This window comes from Oryza glaberrima, chromosome 5 (assembly GCF_000147395.1).
Source record: "Oryza glaberrima chromosome 5, OglaRS2, whole genome shotgun sequence".
In the NCBI taxonomy this organism is placed as follows: domain Eukaryota; kingdom Viridiplantae; phylum Streptophyta; class Magnoliopsida; order Poales; family Poaceae; genus Oryza; species Oryza glaberrima.
The window spans coordinates 3,798,659-3,813,138 of record NC_068330.1 but is presented as its reverse complement, the minus strand read 5'-3'; the positions used below and the strand labels follow the sequence as shown (position 1 = coordinate 3,813,138).

At 42.5% G+C, this 14,480-nt stretch overlaps 1 protein-coding gene across 1 annotated transcript; it reads right to left on the bottom strand.

Moving 5' to 3' along the window:
* Window positions 1-1,953: 1,953 nt before the first annotated feature.
* On the bottom strand, window positions 1,954-7,023 carry LOC127772914 (coleoptile phototropism protein 1-like). The gene is made up of 2 exons (XM_052298906.1): window positions 6,043-7,023; window positions 1,954-2,743 (listed from the first exon to the last, which is right to left on the bottom strand). Exons 1-2 carry the CDS (start codon window positions 6,937-6,939, stop codon window positions 2,135-2,137), a joined length of 1,506 nt encoding a protein of 501 aa, XP_052154866.1. The 5' UTR covers window positions 6,940-7,023; the 3' UTR covers window positions 1,954-2,134.
* Window positions 7,024-14,480: the final 7,457 nt, after the last annotated feature.

Here is a 14,480-nt window from a genome sequence, read left to right as displayed (position 1 = left end):
CGACGATGGGAATGGGAGATGACCGGTAGGCCATATGCTTCGTGAACCACCGGTACATTCCATTGCACTTAAATCACCCTCGCTAAGAGGCGCACTCCGATATCATTGATGTCCAATAGCTTTGATAGTAATGGCTGGATCTACTAATACCCCGTCCATTGAGTATAACAGAGCAAACGATGGTATAGCAATGAACAAAAGAATGACACTAGGAAAATGGTCTGCATAATTTCGATAGTAGTTCCATGAACAATCCTTTGCAGGATTGGATTAGTTTGCTCGTTGAAATGCCATAAAGCGTGAACCAACATCCGTGATACGAAATTCAATAGAGTCCAAACAAATCAAAGACATATGATAGAAACTTAGCCTACAGTACTTGTGTCCCAGGTAAAGTGACCCAATAGCAAAAGGAAATATATTCCCCAACTACCCCGACATCCGACTCTCTCTTTATTATCATTGAGCCTCTTCATCGCCTTTCTTCGCATCGCCGCATCACCTTCCACCCTCAGTGTCGCGACCATGAAGCCCCATCTGAGAGGGAGGGTTTACTCCCCTGCTCCCCATCTCCAAATTGATGCGTTGCCTCCAGCTCCACCACCAGCGGCAGCGGCTCCACTGACACCTGCCCCTCTACCCCCTCCCCAGCTGCAAGGATTAAGGTATTGAACTCCATCGATCCGTGTGTGTTGTTTTGGGCTTTCTTCCCTTGATGTTGGGTCAAATATATTTGATATGTTCTAAATAAAATGTCCATCGATATGAAGGACGAGCGCAGGATGGGGAAAATGGAGTTGGCGTGCGTGCAGGAGCCAGGAGGGCAAGAGTAGGAAGGGAAAAACCTAGCCGTCGTGCGCGCGAGTGGTTGGGCGATTTTGGGATTGGAGGCGAACACCGGCGAGGAGGCCACGAGCTCCATAGCGCGGTGTGACTTGTGCCACGCGCCCTCGATGACGCCAAAAAACAGGTGCCCTTCTTTGGACGCACGGTCTTCAGGCTAGTGGGCCCAAACACACTCGTGGCAACGATTTTCCCCACACCACCAACGTGAAGCGCTCGGGCTGAATGCCAGCGCATCGCATTGTAAACAACTTAAGGCCTAAGGTTGAGTTCCTCCTCACCATGCCCTCCTGCTCTTCTTCCAAGTCCCCACTCCGTTTTCTAATATAGTAACTTAAAGTTATATGTAACATTGTATTCTATGCTATTAATTTTTTTTCTTAAAAAAGATATATGTCCATTTGGACGATATGCAAGAGATGAGTATAAATGCACTTAGTTGCAGGGTTCAAAATTTCAATTTTCGCTATCTACTGAACCCTGCTCAATTGTAAACTGACTTTATCCCTGACGGAGGCGCTAGCAGAAGTCCAAGGCAAACTTCATCAGTCGTGATCCGATATTAATAGTATTGTTACTATTCATATAAGAATTTTTCTTTTTATTTAATGTGTTGATCGAATTTGAATTTAACTTTTGGTGTAGAGTGTTAGATGTCACTATGCTTTACATCGTCAATTTTTTCAAAAAAAAATATATATAACTATTTACATTGAATTTAGGAAAAAAAATACAGGAGTGGATATGCTTTTAAGAGATTTAGAATCCATTTACGTCGGTCGCTGAAGCCTCCATACTCATAGGATATATCACATATATCGAATGCCTCAAACAAAAAACCAAGTTCATTTCGCGAAAGGGCCTATAGCGTAATGGTTACAAGAGATTTAATGGCGTTGTGCTTTCAGTGGAAGACGGCGTACCCATCGACAGCGAGACGCCTATGGTGACTTCGTTAATCTCAAGGATTTGCCAGCCCAGTCTTCGAAGATGCTCATTGGGATAGGGTTTACGTGCGTGCGTTCATAGGGATGAGTGCGCGTGCGTTGTGAGTGTCTACGTTGTACTGTGTAATTCTAAAAAAAAAAAAGAAAGAAAAGAAAACCAAGTTCATTTCAATTTCATCACCTCAAGCGCCAAGAAGCAGCGAATCGATCACAAATTCACAATCGAAGGCACATGAAACGAAGAAGAATTCACGAACACAGAGAATTAAGACCACACTTGTCTTTGGATGATGATCTTGGTCGTTACAGCTCTACCGACACACATGGCGCGCGACGCCGCGCTCTCACGAGTGCGACCTGCGCCACCTCGCCACGGCCGGCGTGCCCGACGCCGGCGTCGACGCCGCCGCCGCCGCGGCGGTCGCGCGGACGACGACGCCCTTCTTCCCGCTCAGCGGCGTCCTGTCCAACCCGCTGTCGGAGTCGTCCACGACGACGGCCCCGGTGGCGCCAGCGCCACCGCCGCCGCCGAACAGCAGCTTGAACAGGCCCCCCGGCCGGCGGCGGCGCTCCGAGCTGAGCCTGTCCACCTGCGCCTGCAGCGCGTGGCACTGCACCTGGAGGCGGGACACGTCCTCGCGGAGGCGGCGGAGCTCGTGGTGCTGCGCGGCGACCTCGCGCTTGGAGGGGCACCGCGCGCCGCCATTGGCGCCGCCGCCGGTGACGATGAGGTCGGCGGGGCTGCGGGACTGGAGGGAGCGGAAGGAGCCGGTGGTCCACTCGGCGAGGCGGGTGAGCTTGCTGCCGTGCTCGGAGAAGAGGACCTGGACGACGCAGCGCACGGGGAGGCGCTCGTTCTGGACGGCGTGCGCCGCCGCCTCCGCCGTGAGCTTGCGCGCGTCGATCAGCCGGCACAGCGATCGCCTCTCCTCCTTCCCTGCGTGCGGGTGCGCCTGCACACAGCAAATTAATCAACCACTTAGTTTTTTCTCTTTTTTTTTTGAAATGGAGAAATTTCAAAGGGATTTTGGAGGAATTGAACCAAATCGTAACCAAAATCTTGTAAAATAAATACTATATATTACAGAGGAGCACTTACGTTTTCTTTTCATCAAAGGTTAAATTTCTACATGCCAATTAATTATCCATGAAAATTCACACTAACATTAACACTTAAAAACATTTTGTGCTCTTTTAAAGTAGATACTTAGATTAAATTTGATTATCACATTATTTTAAACATGCACGCTCTCTCTCCCTCTCTATTAAACACATTACAAACGCAAACCCTTATATATACGCACACACATCCATCCGTACAAAAACATACACCAATCTTTATAAGCAATTAATAAGCACATATGAAATCTATGCTAACATATTAAAAATGACGATATCAAAAATTGGTTTTCTTTTTTTAAAAAAAGTGAGAGGCTACAAGAATGAAACCAACAAGGTAACAACTCTCTTGTTGCATAGCACTTGCAGCAGTTGGATTGGATTGATCGAGCTGAAGCAGCGATGCTAGGTAGCTCACGTGAGCACACCTGTGTTCTGCCGTTTTCTTCAGAACAGCATCACACTGCACTGCACTGCACTGCATGTGTGATTTTAGCTGGTGAGAGTGTACCAAAACATGGCAATTGCTAGGACAAAAAACAAAGTAACTTTTGCCCTCCGATGGGACTGGACCGTGTGTTGCTGGTGATCGATACAAATTGGTTGGTGTGGAGTTGGGATGCTGAATGATACTCTCATTGGTCTCTTCTATTCAAGCAATGACATAAGTGGCAGTGAAGCACTAGCAAAGAAGGATCCATGCACAGGGGGAGAAAAATAAAGGGGAGTGGAAATAGTTTTGTTCAAATAGGAACAATTTTTATTCTCATTTATTTTAAAAAAACAGTGGTCAGTTTAGAAAGCTTTTTTTTCTTTGCGGCTTATAAGATGGTCATGATCGGTTGAGCTATGACCGATAAACCGAAACGAATGCACGAAACAGATAAATTTATATTCGAGTTGTTAGCGGTTTAAAATACAAGATTGAAAAATAGACTACGATAAAAAAATAAAACCTTTAAAAACAACTCTAAAATTAAGTTTTACAATTCAAAATTTTAGTTATGATCGAAAAAACCAATAAACAAATGATGAAACCCAAACACAATTATATGTAGTTGAATCGAATGGATACAATTATACCTCTATTCTTAAGTGGCCTTGAGTCAAACTCGAGTGAACAAAAGGAAAAGAAACGTCTGATTTAATTTCAAATTTTAAACATTGGCTTAAACAATAATCGTCGTATCAACGCAAAGCAATTGAGCTTAATCACAAAAACCAAAAACACACTCCTGACTCCTGAGCAAAATGATGATTAGGAATGGTCCAACATGAACTACCGTGCGGTCAAACACGCAGAAACACATACCGAACCTGAAACTGGCCTCTCTTACTTCCATGGTTATTCTTTTTTTTTTTTTTACCTCGACCGTCGCATATGCTTCCAACACAGTCACATCGCCTCCAGCACCATGCATGGAAATACGTGCATGGAAAATCTTTTTTGGCCTATCACATCATGGACAGCCAATGCCAAGGTGAAAAGGGATTAATCACCACATCTCGTATCTTAAGTTGGCATGCTCACCCTGGTTTGCAAATGGGAATCTTGGAGATAAACGGATGTTTAAGATGTAGTGGTGTAAAGTTTTAACGTGTCAATTAAGATACTATGTAGAGTGTCGTATAGAGTATTTGGACACTAATAAAAAAACTAATTACAGAATCCGTTAGTAAACCGCGACGAATTTATTAAGTCTAATTAATCTGTCATTAGCAAATGTTTACTGTAGTACCACATTGTTAAATCATGAAACAATTAGGTTTAAAATATTCGTCTCGCAAATTAGTCGTAATATGTGCAATTAGTTGTTTTTAGTCTATATTTAATACTTCATATAGGTGTTGAAACGTTCGAGGTGATAGGGTGAAAAATTTAATTTTGAGTTGGGATCTAAACATGGCCACAGTCCCAATTTTTTTTCTCCACATGTACTGTATTATTTTCATTCATTTGCTTTATATACTATAGCTTGCTCTCTGTTAAAATATAATAAGTTTTAATTTTTTCACGTCTACAAATAAGAGGGGTAGAAAGATTTATTTATCTTCTTACGATAGGTCTGTACTAGATAAGGGATAGGATGAGTAGTTTAGGAGTAATAAAAAAATATCTTTTACAAGTGGTAATTGTTATATCTGGAATAGTTTTGAACTTTATATATTATTATATTTTGGGACAAATAAAATACTTGATATAGCTTATCATATAATTTAGGTTTTTTTAAAAAAATACGTTGGAGATATTTTTTTTAATTTTTCATCGTAATATATTTTCATTGACTTTAAACCACTACTAGCACTAATATAAAAATAATTACCCAGTAATTAGTTTTAGTTGCTTTATTTTTTTTCCTCATCTTATCAATCATAGTTCAAACGATCAGAGTTGGCAACATTGCTCCTAGTCCTATGTAATTAACTTATAATGTGTTTTTTTCTCAAATATTTAGCGTCACACACTCACACTGTTATTTGTGACGAAAAATTTAGCTAAGCTAGCATTTCCTACAAAATGTAGCATAGTGATTTTGTGTTCCATTTTTTTTTAAGGAAAACCAACATGCTACGATATTGATAACACCCTAATCATATAACATGTTAATTAAATGGATGCATCATGACATCATGTTCCAAGATAATTAAAGCCATCGATGCATTCTTAACCGATCTTTAACGGCCAGATCGAGACCCTATTTCTTCCTACCAGAACATACTGCCACGATGTACAGAAGATTATTATTTGTAAATACTGCTCACTTCGTTTCATGTTATAAGACGTTTTGAACTTTAGTCAAAGTCAAACAGTTTTAAATTTAACTAAATTTATAGACAAATATAGTAATATTTATAATACTACATTAGTTTATTAAATAAATAATTCAATATATTTTCATAATAAATTTGTCTTAGGTTTAAAATGTTACTATTTTTTTCTACAAATTTGATCAAACTTAAAGCAGTTTACTTTAGCTAAACTTAAAACGTGTTACAACCTGGTACAACCTGATACGGAGGGAGTATTTAACTAATCAAATCATCATGAAAACATAATCATCACCAGGCAAAGAGAGATTGCGACATAATTGTAAATGATTGTGTCCATGGCGCGCGATCGATGCACACTCACCTTGAGGTAGGTGTCGACGGCGCGGTACAGCCCGTCGTCGGCGGCGCGGGCGTGCGCCGGCACGGCGCGCGCGAGCTCCTCGAACTCCGCCGGCCGCAGCCCGGCCTCCAGCGCCGCCTCGGCGAGGTACGCGTCCACCAGCCTCGCCACCCTGCAGGCGGCCGCCGCGCCGCCGCCGCCGCCGGCGCCCGCCTTGCCGCCCTCGCGGAGGAAGCCGCGCACGAGGCGGAGCACGAGCGGCACGTCGAGCAGCGTCGCGCCCGCGCCGGGCGCGTCACCGGCGGCGGCGCGGAACGCCGGGATCATGACGGCGCCGAGCGAGGCCTGGTCCAGCCGCCGCGCCGCGCGCGCCTCGAGGTCGGCGAGGAGCGCGGCGTCGGCCCCGGCCATGCTCCCGGCGCGGAGGAGGCGGAGCAGGAAGTCGCACGTGACGCCGCCGCCGCCGTCGTCCCCGTCGCCGCCGTCGGGCGGGAGCGCGGCGACGAGGGACTCGAGCAGGAGGCGCTTCCTGATCCACGTCGCCGTGGGGCTCTGCGGCGGCAGCAGGAACCTCCCCGACGGCGACGACGCGACGTCGGGGAGCCACCTGGCCGCGTAGTGCGCCAGCACGGTGGCGAGGTGGTCGCCGCCGCCATCCGACGAAGACGAGGCCGCCGCCGCCGCCGCCGAGGCCGGCTTCGACCTGATGCTGGCAATGGTGCGCGCGAACGCGTCGACGTCGTTGACGACGCACGACGCCGCGTCGTCGCAGCTGCGCCGCGGGGGCGTCACACCTATGCCAACAGCGGCGGCGGCGACAACCGAGGAAGGCGTCAGCCGCGCGTCCGGCGAGGAGGCCGGCTGCTTCACGGCTGCGGCGCCGTGCGGCGGCGACGGCGACGGCGACGACGGCTTCATGGGCGAGTGAGAGTGAGGAGAGGTTTGTGTGTTTGAGGTGGTGATGAAGCTTCTTGTAGAGGTGGGCGTGTGGAGCAACGGTAGGCAACAGAGTGGACAGTGTCACCAGTCTCGCAGAGACAGGGGCGTGGCAGGATTGAGTTTTTTTCTAATTTTATTTTTTGTTTTGTAAAAGTTGAGCATTTGACTAACACAATCACTAAAAAAAAGGCTATATTCTTTATTTTAGAATAAAGTTCAGGTAATAGATAAGTATGTGCTTTTTAAGTAACGTTAGAAAAAAGAACCACACGTGTGATCAGTAGGGTTAAAATTCTACTGCCCCTAACCTTAAATATACTAACTCCACACAGGCCCTATTTAGTTCCAAAGTTTTTTTTTCCAAACTTTCAACTTTCCATCACATCAAATCTTTCATACACACAATTTTCTATCACATCGTATCAATTTCAACCAAACTTCTAAACTTCAGTGTAAACTAAACACAGCCTAAGTTTAAAGTTAGGAGATTAATCAAGCAAGCATAACGCTAGCTACGAGATGAAAACGGTCAAGAATGGTATCATGTCTACGTGATCGGTATGAGAATTTTCACATACTTCCTCCGTCGAGAAAAACTCAAAATCCCTTATATTATGGGACGGATGGAGTATTTATTATACAACTATTAAATAGTGACATCACTACGACACTGATAAATATTACTCCCCCGTTTCACAATGTAAGTCATTCTAGCATTTTCCACATTCGTATCGATACGAATGTGGAAAATGCTAGAATGACTTACATTGTGAAACGGAGGGAGTATAACATACTAAATATCAAAAAACAGTACATTTTCATTTTTACAGTAATGATGATCAGTTGGTCGGGAATTTTTACCACCGTTTTCATTGAGGGACAGCTAAACCCAAACAATGTACGGGTGTAAACAGCAAGCTATGCACTGATCATGCATGCATGGATGGTCACCACAAAAACTCACACAAAAGTCGTCGCTGGCCCTGTTCCCGTGTTGCGGTACATGCATGATGAACACCTTGACCTTTTGTTACCGCGGTTAAAGTTGCAACTTGTCCTCTAGCTTGCTACCAAATATTCATGCAACCCGTCAAAAAAAAAAAATCACGCAACCGCCGCCTCTTTGGTGTTAATATCGGTTACTCTATTACTCGGATTAGTCATGAAATATGTGGCGTTTTATTAATCATGGAATAAGTCTATTTACATTACCATTTTATAAGTGTATCAAAAGGGAAAAAAAAGAAAAATCTCCTCCTCTCTCTCTAAACCGGTTTTTAGGGTTCAATTTTCTCCCGTCTCACTACGCACTGCCTTTTCTCCATTCTTCCGCCTAATTGCTCGTGCGCTTGGATCCTTGCATCCCTTGTGCTCGGACTATTGCCTCTCTATGATAAGCGGGTAGCCTTGTACTCCCTCCGTTTCGAAATGTTTGACGCCGTTGATTTTTTTAAACATGTTTGACCGTTCGTCTTATTCAAAAAATTTAAGTAACTATTAATTCTTTTTCTATCATTTGATTCATTATTAAATATATTTTTATGTAGGCATATAATTTTTCATATTTCACAAAAGTTTTTAAATAAGACGAATGGTCAAATATGTGCTAAAAGGTCAACGGTGTCAAATATTTCAAAACGGAGGGAGTAAGTGGTTTGAGCATGAGGAGATGACGAGCATATGCTCAAAGAGGAGGGCAGCAGTTTAAGAGGGCATGCTAGCTATAACCCGTGAGAGAGGTATAAACTTGTTTTGAGTTTGGGAGAGATAAGAAAAGGAAGAAAGAAGAGCGAGCAGGAGAAGCAATCAAGGAGTACTTCAATTCCATTTGGGGTCTTAGGTTTTTATTTTCTAAACTGGGACTGTCACTTACAGTGGTGGAGCTAGCAACGTCGTCAAGCCAGCTGGGTGGCTAATAGTATTTTCTGATGATCGATTAATTTTTATAAGTGTCGATGACAGTGGAGACAGCGGAGGTCACCCGACCTGCCCGAGAGGTGGCTCCTCCAGTACTGGTCACTTGAACACAACTTAGACCAAAACTACTACAGTTTAGATTCTGATGCGTTAATTGAACGATCTTAAAAGGCAATCAATTCTCTTATTTGTCCTCTATTCTCCATTTATTATCATGGACATTTATATAAGGATCGGGTGATCTTGACATAGTAGACAAATAAGAAATATTCGCACTTTACTTCGTAATGTTGTACATAAATGTATATTATGTAGCAGTACAATGTATAGGTATGTGTGGGCCCGTATGGCAGGTAGATGTGTGTGCATGCCTCTAGCTGGGCCAGTTTGTTCCTATGTGCGTTGCCAAAAAGATGGTGACAGGCACGGTGAAGGAGAGGGACCGAAAAGTGGAGCAACCTTTTCGGTAAATCTGGTCGCCAATCCCAGCCAACATTTGGCTCTTTCTTGGCTCCCCTGCTTCCTTACTTTTTACGGCAGATGCTGTGGCTGCAGTTTTGCTCATATGTTTTCTTTTTTTTTTTAATTACACAGTACAACGCAGGCACTCACAACACACACTCACCCCTATAAACACACGCACGCAAATCTTACCCCTATAAGCATCTTCAAAGACTGGGCCAAGGAAATACTTAAGATTGACGAAGTCACCATAGGCGCCTCGCTGTCGACGGGTACGTCGCCTACCATTGAAAGCACAAAGCCGTTAAATTCTAGAAAATTCGCTCCAATGAGGAGTCGAACCCAGGACCTAAGGTGTTACGGTGGCTCTTATAACCACTAGGGTACATGCCTTTTCGCCAGTTTTGCTTATATATGTACATGCTGCAGCCCCCTTGTATGAATATTTCGTTAAATTCTAGTGTTTTAAATAAACCTTATAACAATTATGCTTATTTTCTTCGTTCTAAAATAAATTATTTCTGTTCGGCTGCACTGATATTTAGCCAACCCATACAATATTTTCTATCAGTGGCTGCGGCATGGCAACGGTTGTGTAGAGCAGCCGAACAGACTCATTCATTTTTAGTGTTCAAACTTTATTTCAAAATAAATTATTTTCTAGCCTCCTACCTTCCCCAGTCTCGACTGACGACTGGTCTATCCAAGGACGGGTTGGCTCATTGGACTTTAGGCCAAGCTATAATTTATATGGTAAAAATCTATATTTCATAGTGGACTTTTCATTCTGGTCCGAGGCCTGGGTCTGTCCTTAGGTCTATCCAATATTTTGATAAACAAAAATAAAGTGGTGCTTGGTTAAGTACGTAACTATTGATTTTATCCGGATCTCAACTAACGACTCTTAATTTGGATTTGTTCAGATTGATACCAAAATAAACCTAAGTTGGTAATATTGCCAAAATTTTGATAGGATTGGCTTAATAATATTATCAAAATTATATACACATTACCAATATTTGATAACAAAGTAAACGTAGACATATAATTATCAATTTTATCAAATAATGATATGGTTAAAAATATCATCAATCTAAACAGAAACAAAGTTGTGCTTGGTTTTGTACGTAACTAGTGGTTTTACCGGAACAAAGATGCATTATTTTGGCTTTCTCGCCGTGCACTAGTGTGTGTTGGAGACTTAGGGAGTACTCCATGTTGCATGATTGCATATGGTTGTGTTGTTTGCCGTCCTCTTGGTGAGGTACGCCCAAATAGTAGCGAATCTCTTTCCCCCATGGTCCACATTCACTGTACCTAATTTATATGAAACCCTATTGTAGAAGAAGCACCAATATTATTTTTAGTACTAAAAGTACAATTCATATTCTACGTCAAATGTATACTACAACTCGTTCACTGTAAGTAGGGGATACTCCCTACATTTTATATTATAAGTCGTTTGACTTTTCTTAGTCAAACTTATTAAAGTTTAATTAAGTTTGTAGGAAAATACAGTAAGATTTTCAATACAAAACAAATATTATATCAAAATATATTTAATTTTATATTTAATAAAACTAATTTGGCATCGTTCGTTTGTGCCGGTTAGGAGTCTATCCCTCCGGCATGAAAAATGAAACAGCTATCGCATAATTAATTAAGTATTAACTAAAATTAACTTGAAAACGGATTAATATGATTTTTAAGTAACTTTTCTATAGAATTTTTTTTAAGAGAAACCCATCGTTTAGTAGTTTGAAAAGCGTGCGGGCGGAAAACTAAGGAGAGGGGTTGGGAATACATGTGCCAAACACAGCCTAAGCCATCTCACCGAGATGGCCCGATCGAATACATGTTTGTTTGCCGCGTGGTAGTCCCACAATAACTATTATTCTGGCATATAAATTTAACTTCATGTAAATCACTGGATTGCTTTCTCAACTCCCACGGAAGCTAATTAAAGCGTTTTATTCGTGCCATCCAACCTCACGGCAAAAGCATAACTTTCCCTTCTACAAGCACATGTAAAATTTCTTACATCCGGTTTTACTCCCTCCGTATTCATAAGAAAAGTCGTTTTGGACAGTAACACGGTCTCCAAAACACAAGTTTAACTTCTTGTTTCTATAAAAATATTTATTGAAAAGTAATATATATATACTTTTATGAAAGTATTTTTTAAAGACAAATCTATTCATATAATATTTATATTTTCAAACTCAACAACTTGAGAGTTATTTATAATTTATATTCCTAATATTTGACTTAAACATTACTCTAAACGACTTCCTTTACAAGTACGGAGGAAGTACATTATTATCTTGATCTAGGTTACTACACCTTAGCGATAAACGTGGTTACCATGGCAAACCATGAAAAAACAGATAAAATCCATCAAAATTCAGGATACTTTTGAATTTTGTTTAAATTTGATGGGACAATCGTGATGTTACCATTTTTCACCCTGACGGTAATAAACCTAGTTACTGCAGTAACCGACGTATTGTCAAACCCTAGCCTATATGTCAGTCACTGCCATCAAGGGACAATGATAGAATACGAGCGCAAGCATGGAAATCAATTAATCCATGGGAGATCTGATATCTTGGTCACCTTGACCTTTGCTGCATGCTGCCCGTTTGTGATACTATCTTCGTTTTTAAATACTCCTTCCGTCTTTAAATATAAAGGATTTTGGTTTGATTTAACGTAGTCTAGTACTACAAATCTACAAATCTAGACAGGAGTATATCCAGGTTCGTAGTTTGGATACGCCCTATCCACCTAAAATCCCTTATATTTAGAGACGGAGGGAGTAGATGCCATCGTTGATTTTTGGACACGCATTTTACCATTCGTCTTATTAAAAAACGTAATTATCATTTATTTTGTTGTAAGTTGTTTTATCATTAAAAGAATTTAAAGTATTATTTATATCTTATACACTTATATAAACTTTTACTTCTTAAATAAAATGTATAGTTAAATGTATATTAAAAGTTAACGGCGTCGTATATAGACCAAGTTTAGTTCCAGATTATCTCTTCAAACTTCTAACTTTTTCATCACATCAAAGCTTTCCTACACACACAAACTTCTAACTTTTACATCATATCATTTCGATTTCAACCAAACTTTCAATTTTAGCGTTAACTAAACACACCCCTATTAGAAAACGAAGAGAGTACTAATAAGACTGTTAACTCTGTTGTCCATGTCCATGGCCATGGCTTTTAGAGGTCAGCAGCAGCAGCAGTTTGGCCTAGCCTAGCCCTAGCTACAACTGACCACCATGGCCAAAAGCAGGTAAGGTAAGGTCCCTTGCATGCTAGCTCAAAAGGCTGCAGCCCAGCATCCCCCATGTAGCTACAATGGAACGGTGGTCCTTTCCTTCCCCCTTGCTGAGTTGCTGTTGTTGTCTTGTGAATGGTGATTGCTTGCTTCACTGTTCAAGGCTGCACCTGCACCACCACCATTGCTGCTGCTGGAGCTGCAGCTGCAGCTGCTGTTGGCGATCCGGAGCTGACGGTCAATCATTGTCTTTCTTTCTTGGATCACAACGGCGGTGGAGGAGGAGGATGGTGCGGTCGCCGTGCGTGTGCCCGCGACCTGTTCGACGGAATTCCCCACCGGACCGGGGGGTCCACCGCGACGGTGTGTGGGTGTGCGGATGCGGCGTGAGAGCTGGCGCCGGCGCTGCCGCGTCGTCCTTGCTGAGATCTCCTCCCCGGCCGCCGTTGTGCCCGCCGCGCCGAGGACGCCATGACTGCATGACAGAATCTGGCCAATCGTTCTTGCAGCGCTGAGCACGGTGTCCTGGATGGGAGAGACATGGCCGTCGTGCTGAGCTGATTGGTAATTCGGTACACTGGCTGCATTCCTGCAAATTCGCAGAGTGATCCGTGGATTTGGATGATTGAAAGTTAACACCACATTCAGGCAGGCAGCAGGCTGGTCTCAACGTGGGTGGTGGGTCAGGCAGACAACTTCACCGTGGTGGACACACATAGGCCGATCGCAAATCTGGCATCCTTAACAGAGGGGCATGTGCAACCTGATTTCATAGGCAGGAAGGTTGTCTCTGCGATGGCATGGGTAATCTCTCTGGATCCTGGGTTAATCCATTGATTTTGATTTGACTAAATGCCAGGTGATGCGTGGAATGTTACATAAGGTGGCGATCTAGGATTCACAGATTGCAGATTGTGCGAGAAATTCGGTCGGTGTTCTCATGGCTTTATGTCCGTGGTCTGGTTGATAACGGAAGACTGACAGTGATTTGTTGGAAGACTGCATTAGCTTCAGGACTCAGGCATGTGCTTGTTGGGGGTTCGATTTGTTCGTCGTAGTACAGAGATAAGTGAATTGTGAAGAGTGACTTCTTAAACTGGATTGTGAGGATAAGGTGGGGTGCATTAGTTTTGACCAGTAGTGTGGGTGCAAAGGTTGTACATGCTTGTCTCTGCTGCTTAGACAAGCAATAATGGGTACAGCCATACATGAGCAAAGCCCAAAGGAAGATCCATTTTGTGCAATGGTTTTATATTCTTGGACTTGTAGCTGGATAGATCTCTTTCTTAGTCCAATGAAGCGTAGTGTGCGACTGAGACCTGTAAAAGTCTGGAAGATAACTGCATTTCAACTACGGTCTGCAATGTATATACCTCATGCGTATAAATACAATTTCTCAAGATCATGGAGAAGGATGAAGAAATGCTGTTTCTTAAATAAAATGGAAAACTTGCTAACCTCCGTATTCGTCAGTGCAGAACGAGAGGCAATATTGTTATCAGGTTAGCATACATGTGAATATATTTTTTTTTTGTTTTTTTATGAGATAATGGAATAATTATTTTGTTGTACATTAGTCTATAAAGATTGCTTGAGTAACCAATGACCAATTATCCGTGGTAAAACCAACAAATTTTTGATAATTTGTATTGCTGTATAGCTACTAGGTAGTACTATTTTTTTTTTACTATGCTGTACAGGAATCATGCTGGACCATAATGAAAAACCCATGATTATCTGATAATCTAATGTGCTCCAGTTTGCGATGAATGAACTTTTTTAGCAGTAAATATGCCTTATCTAGTAAACTGGTGCCAACTGCCAAGTGCTCAGTGTGTTGTGTTCTC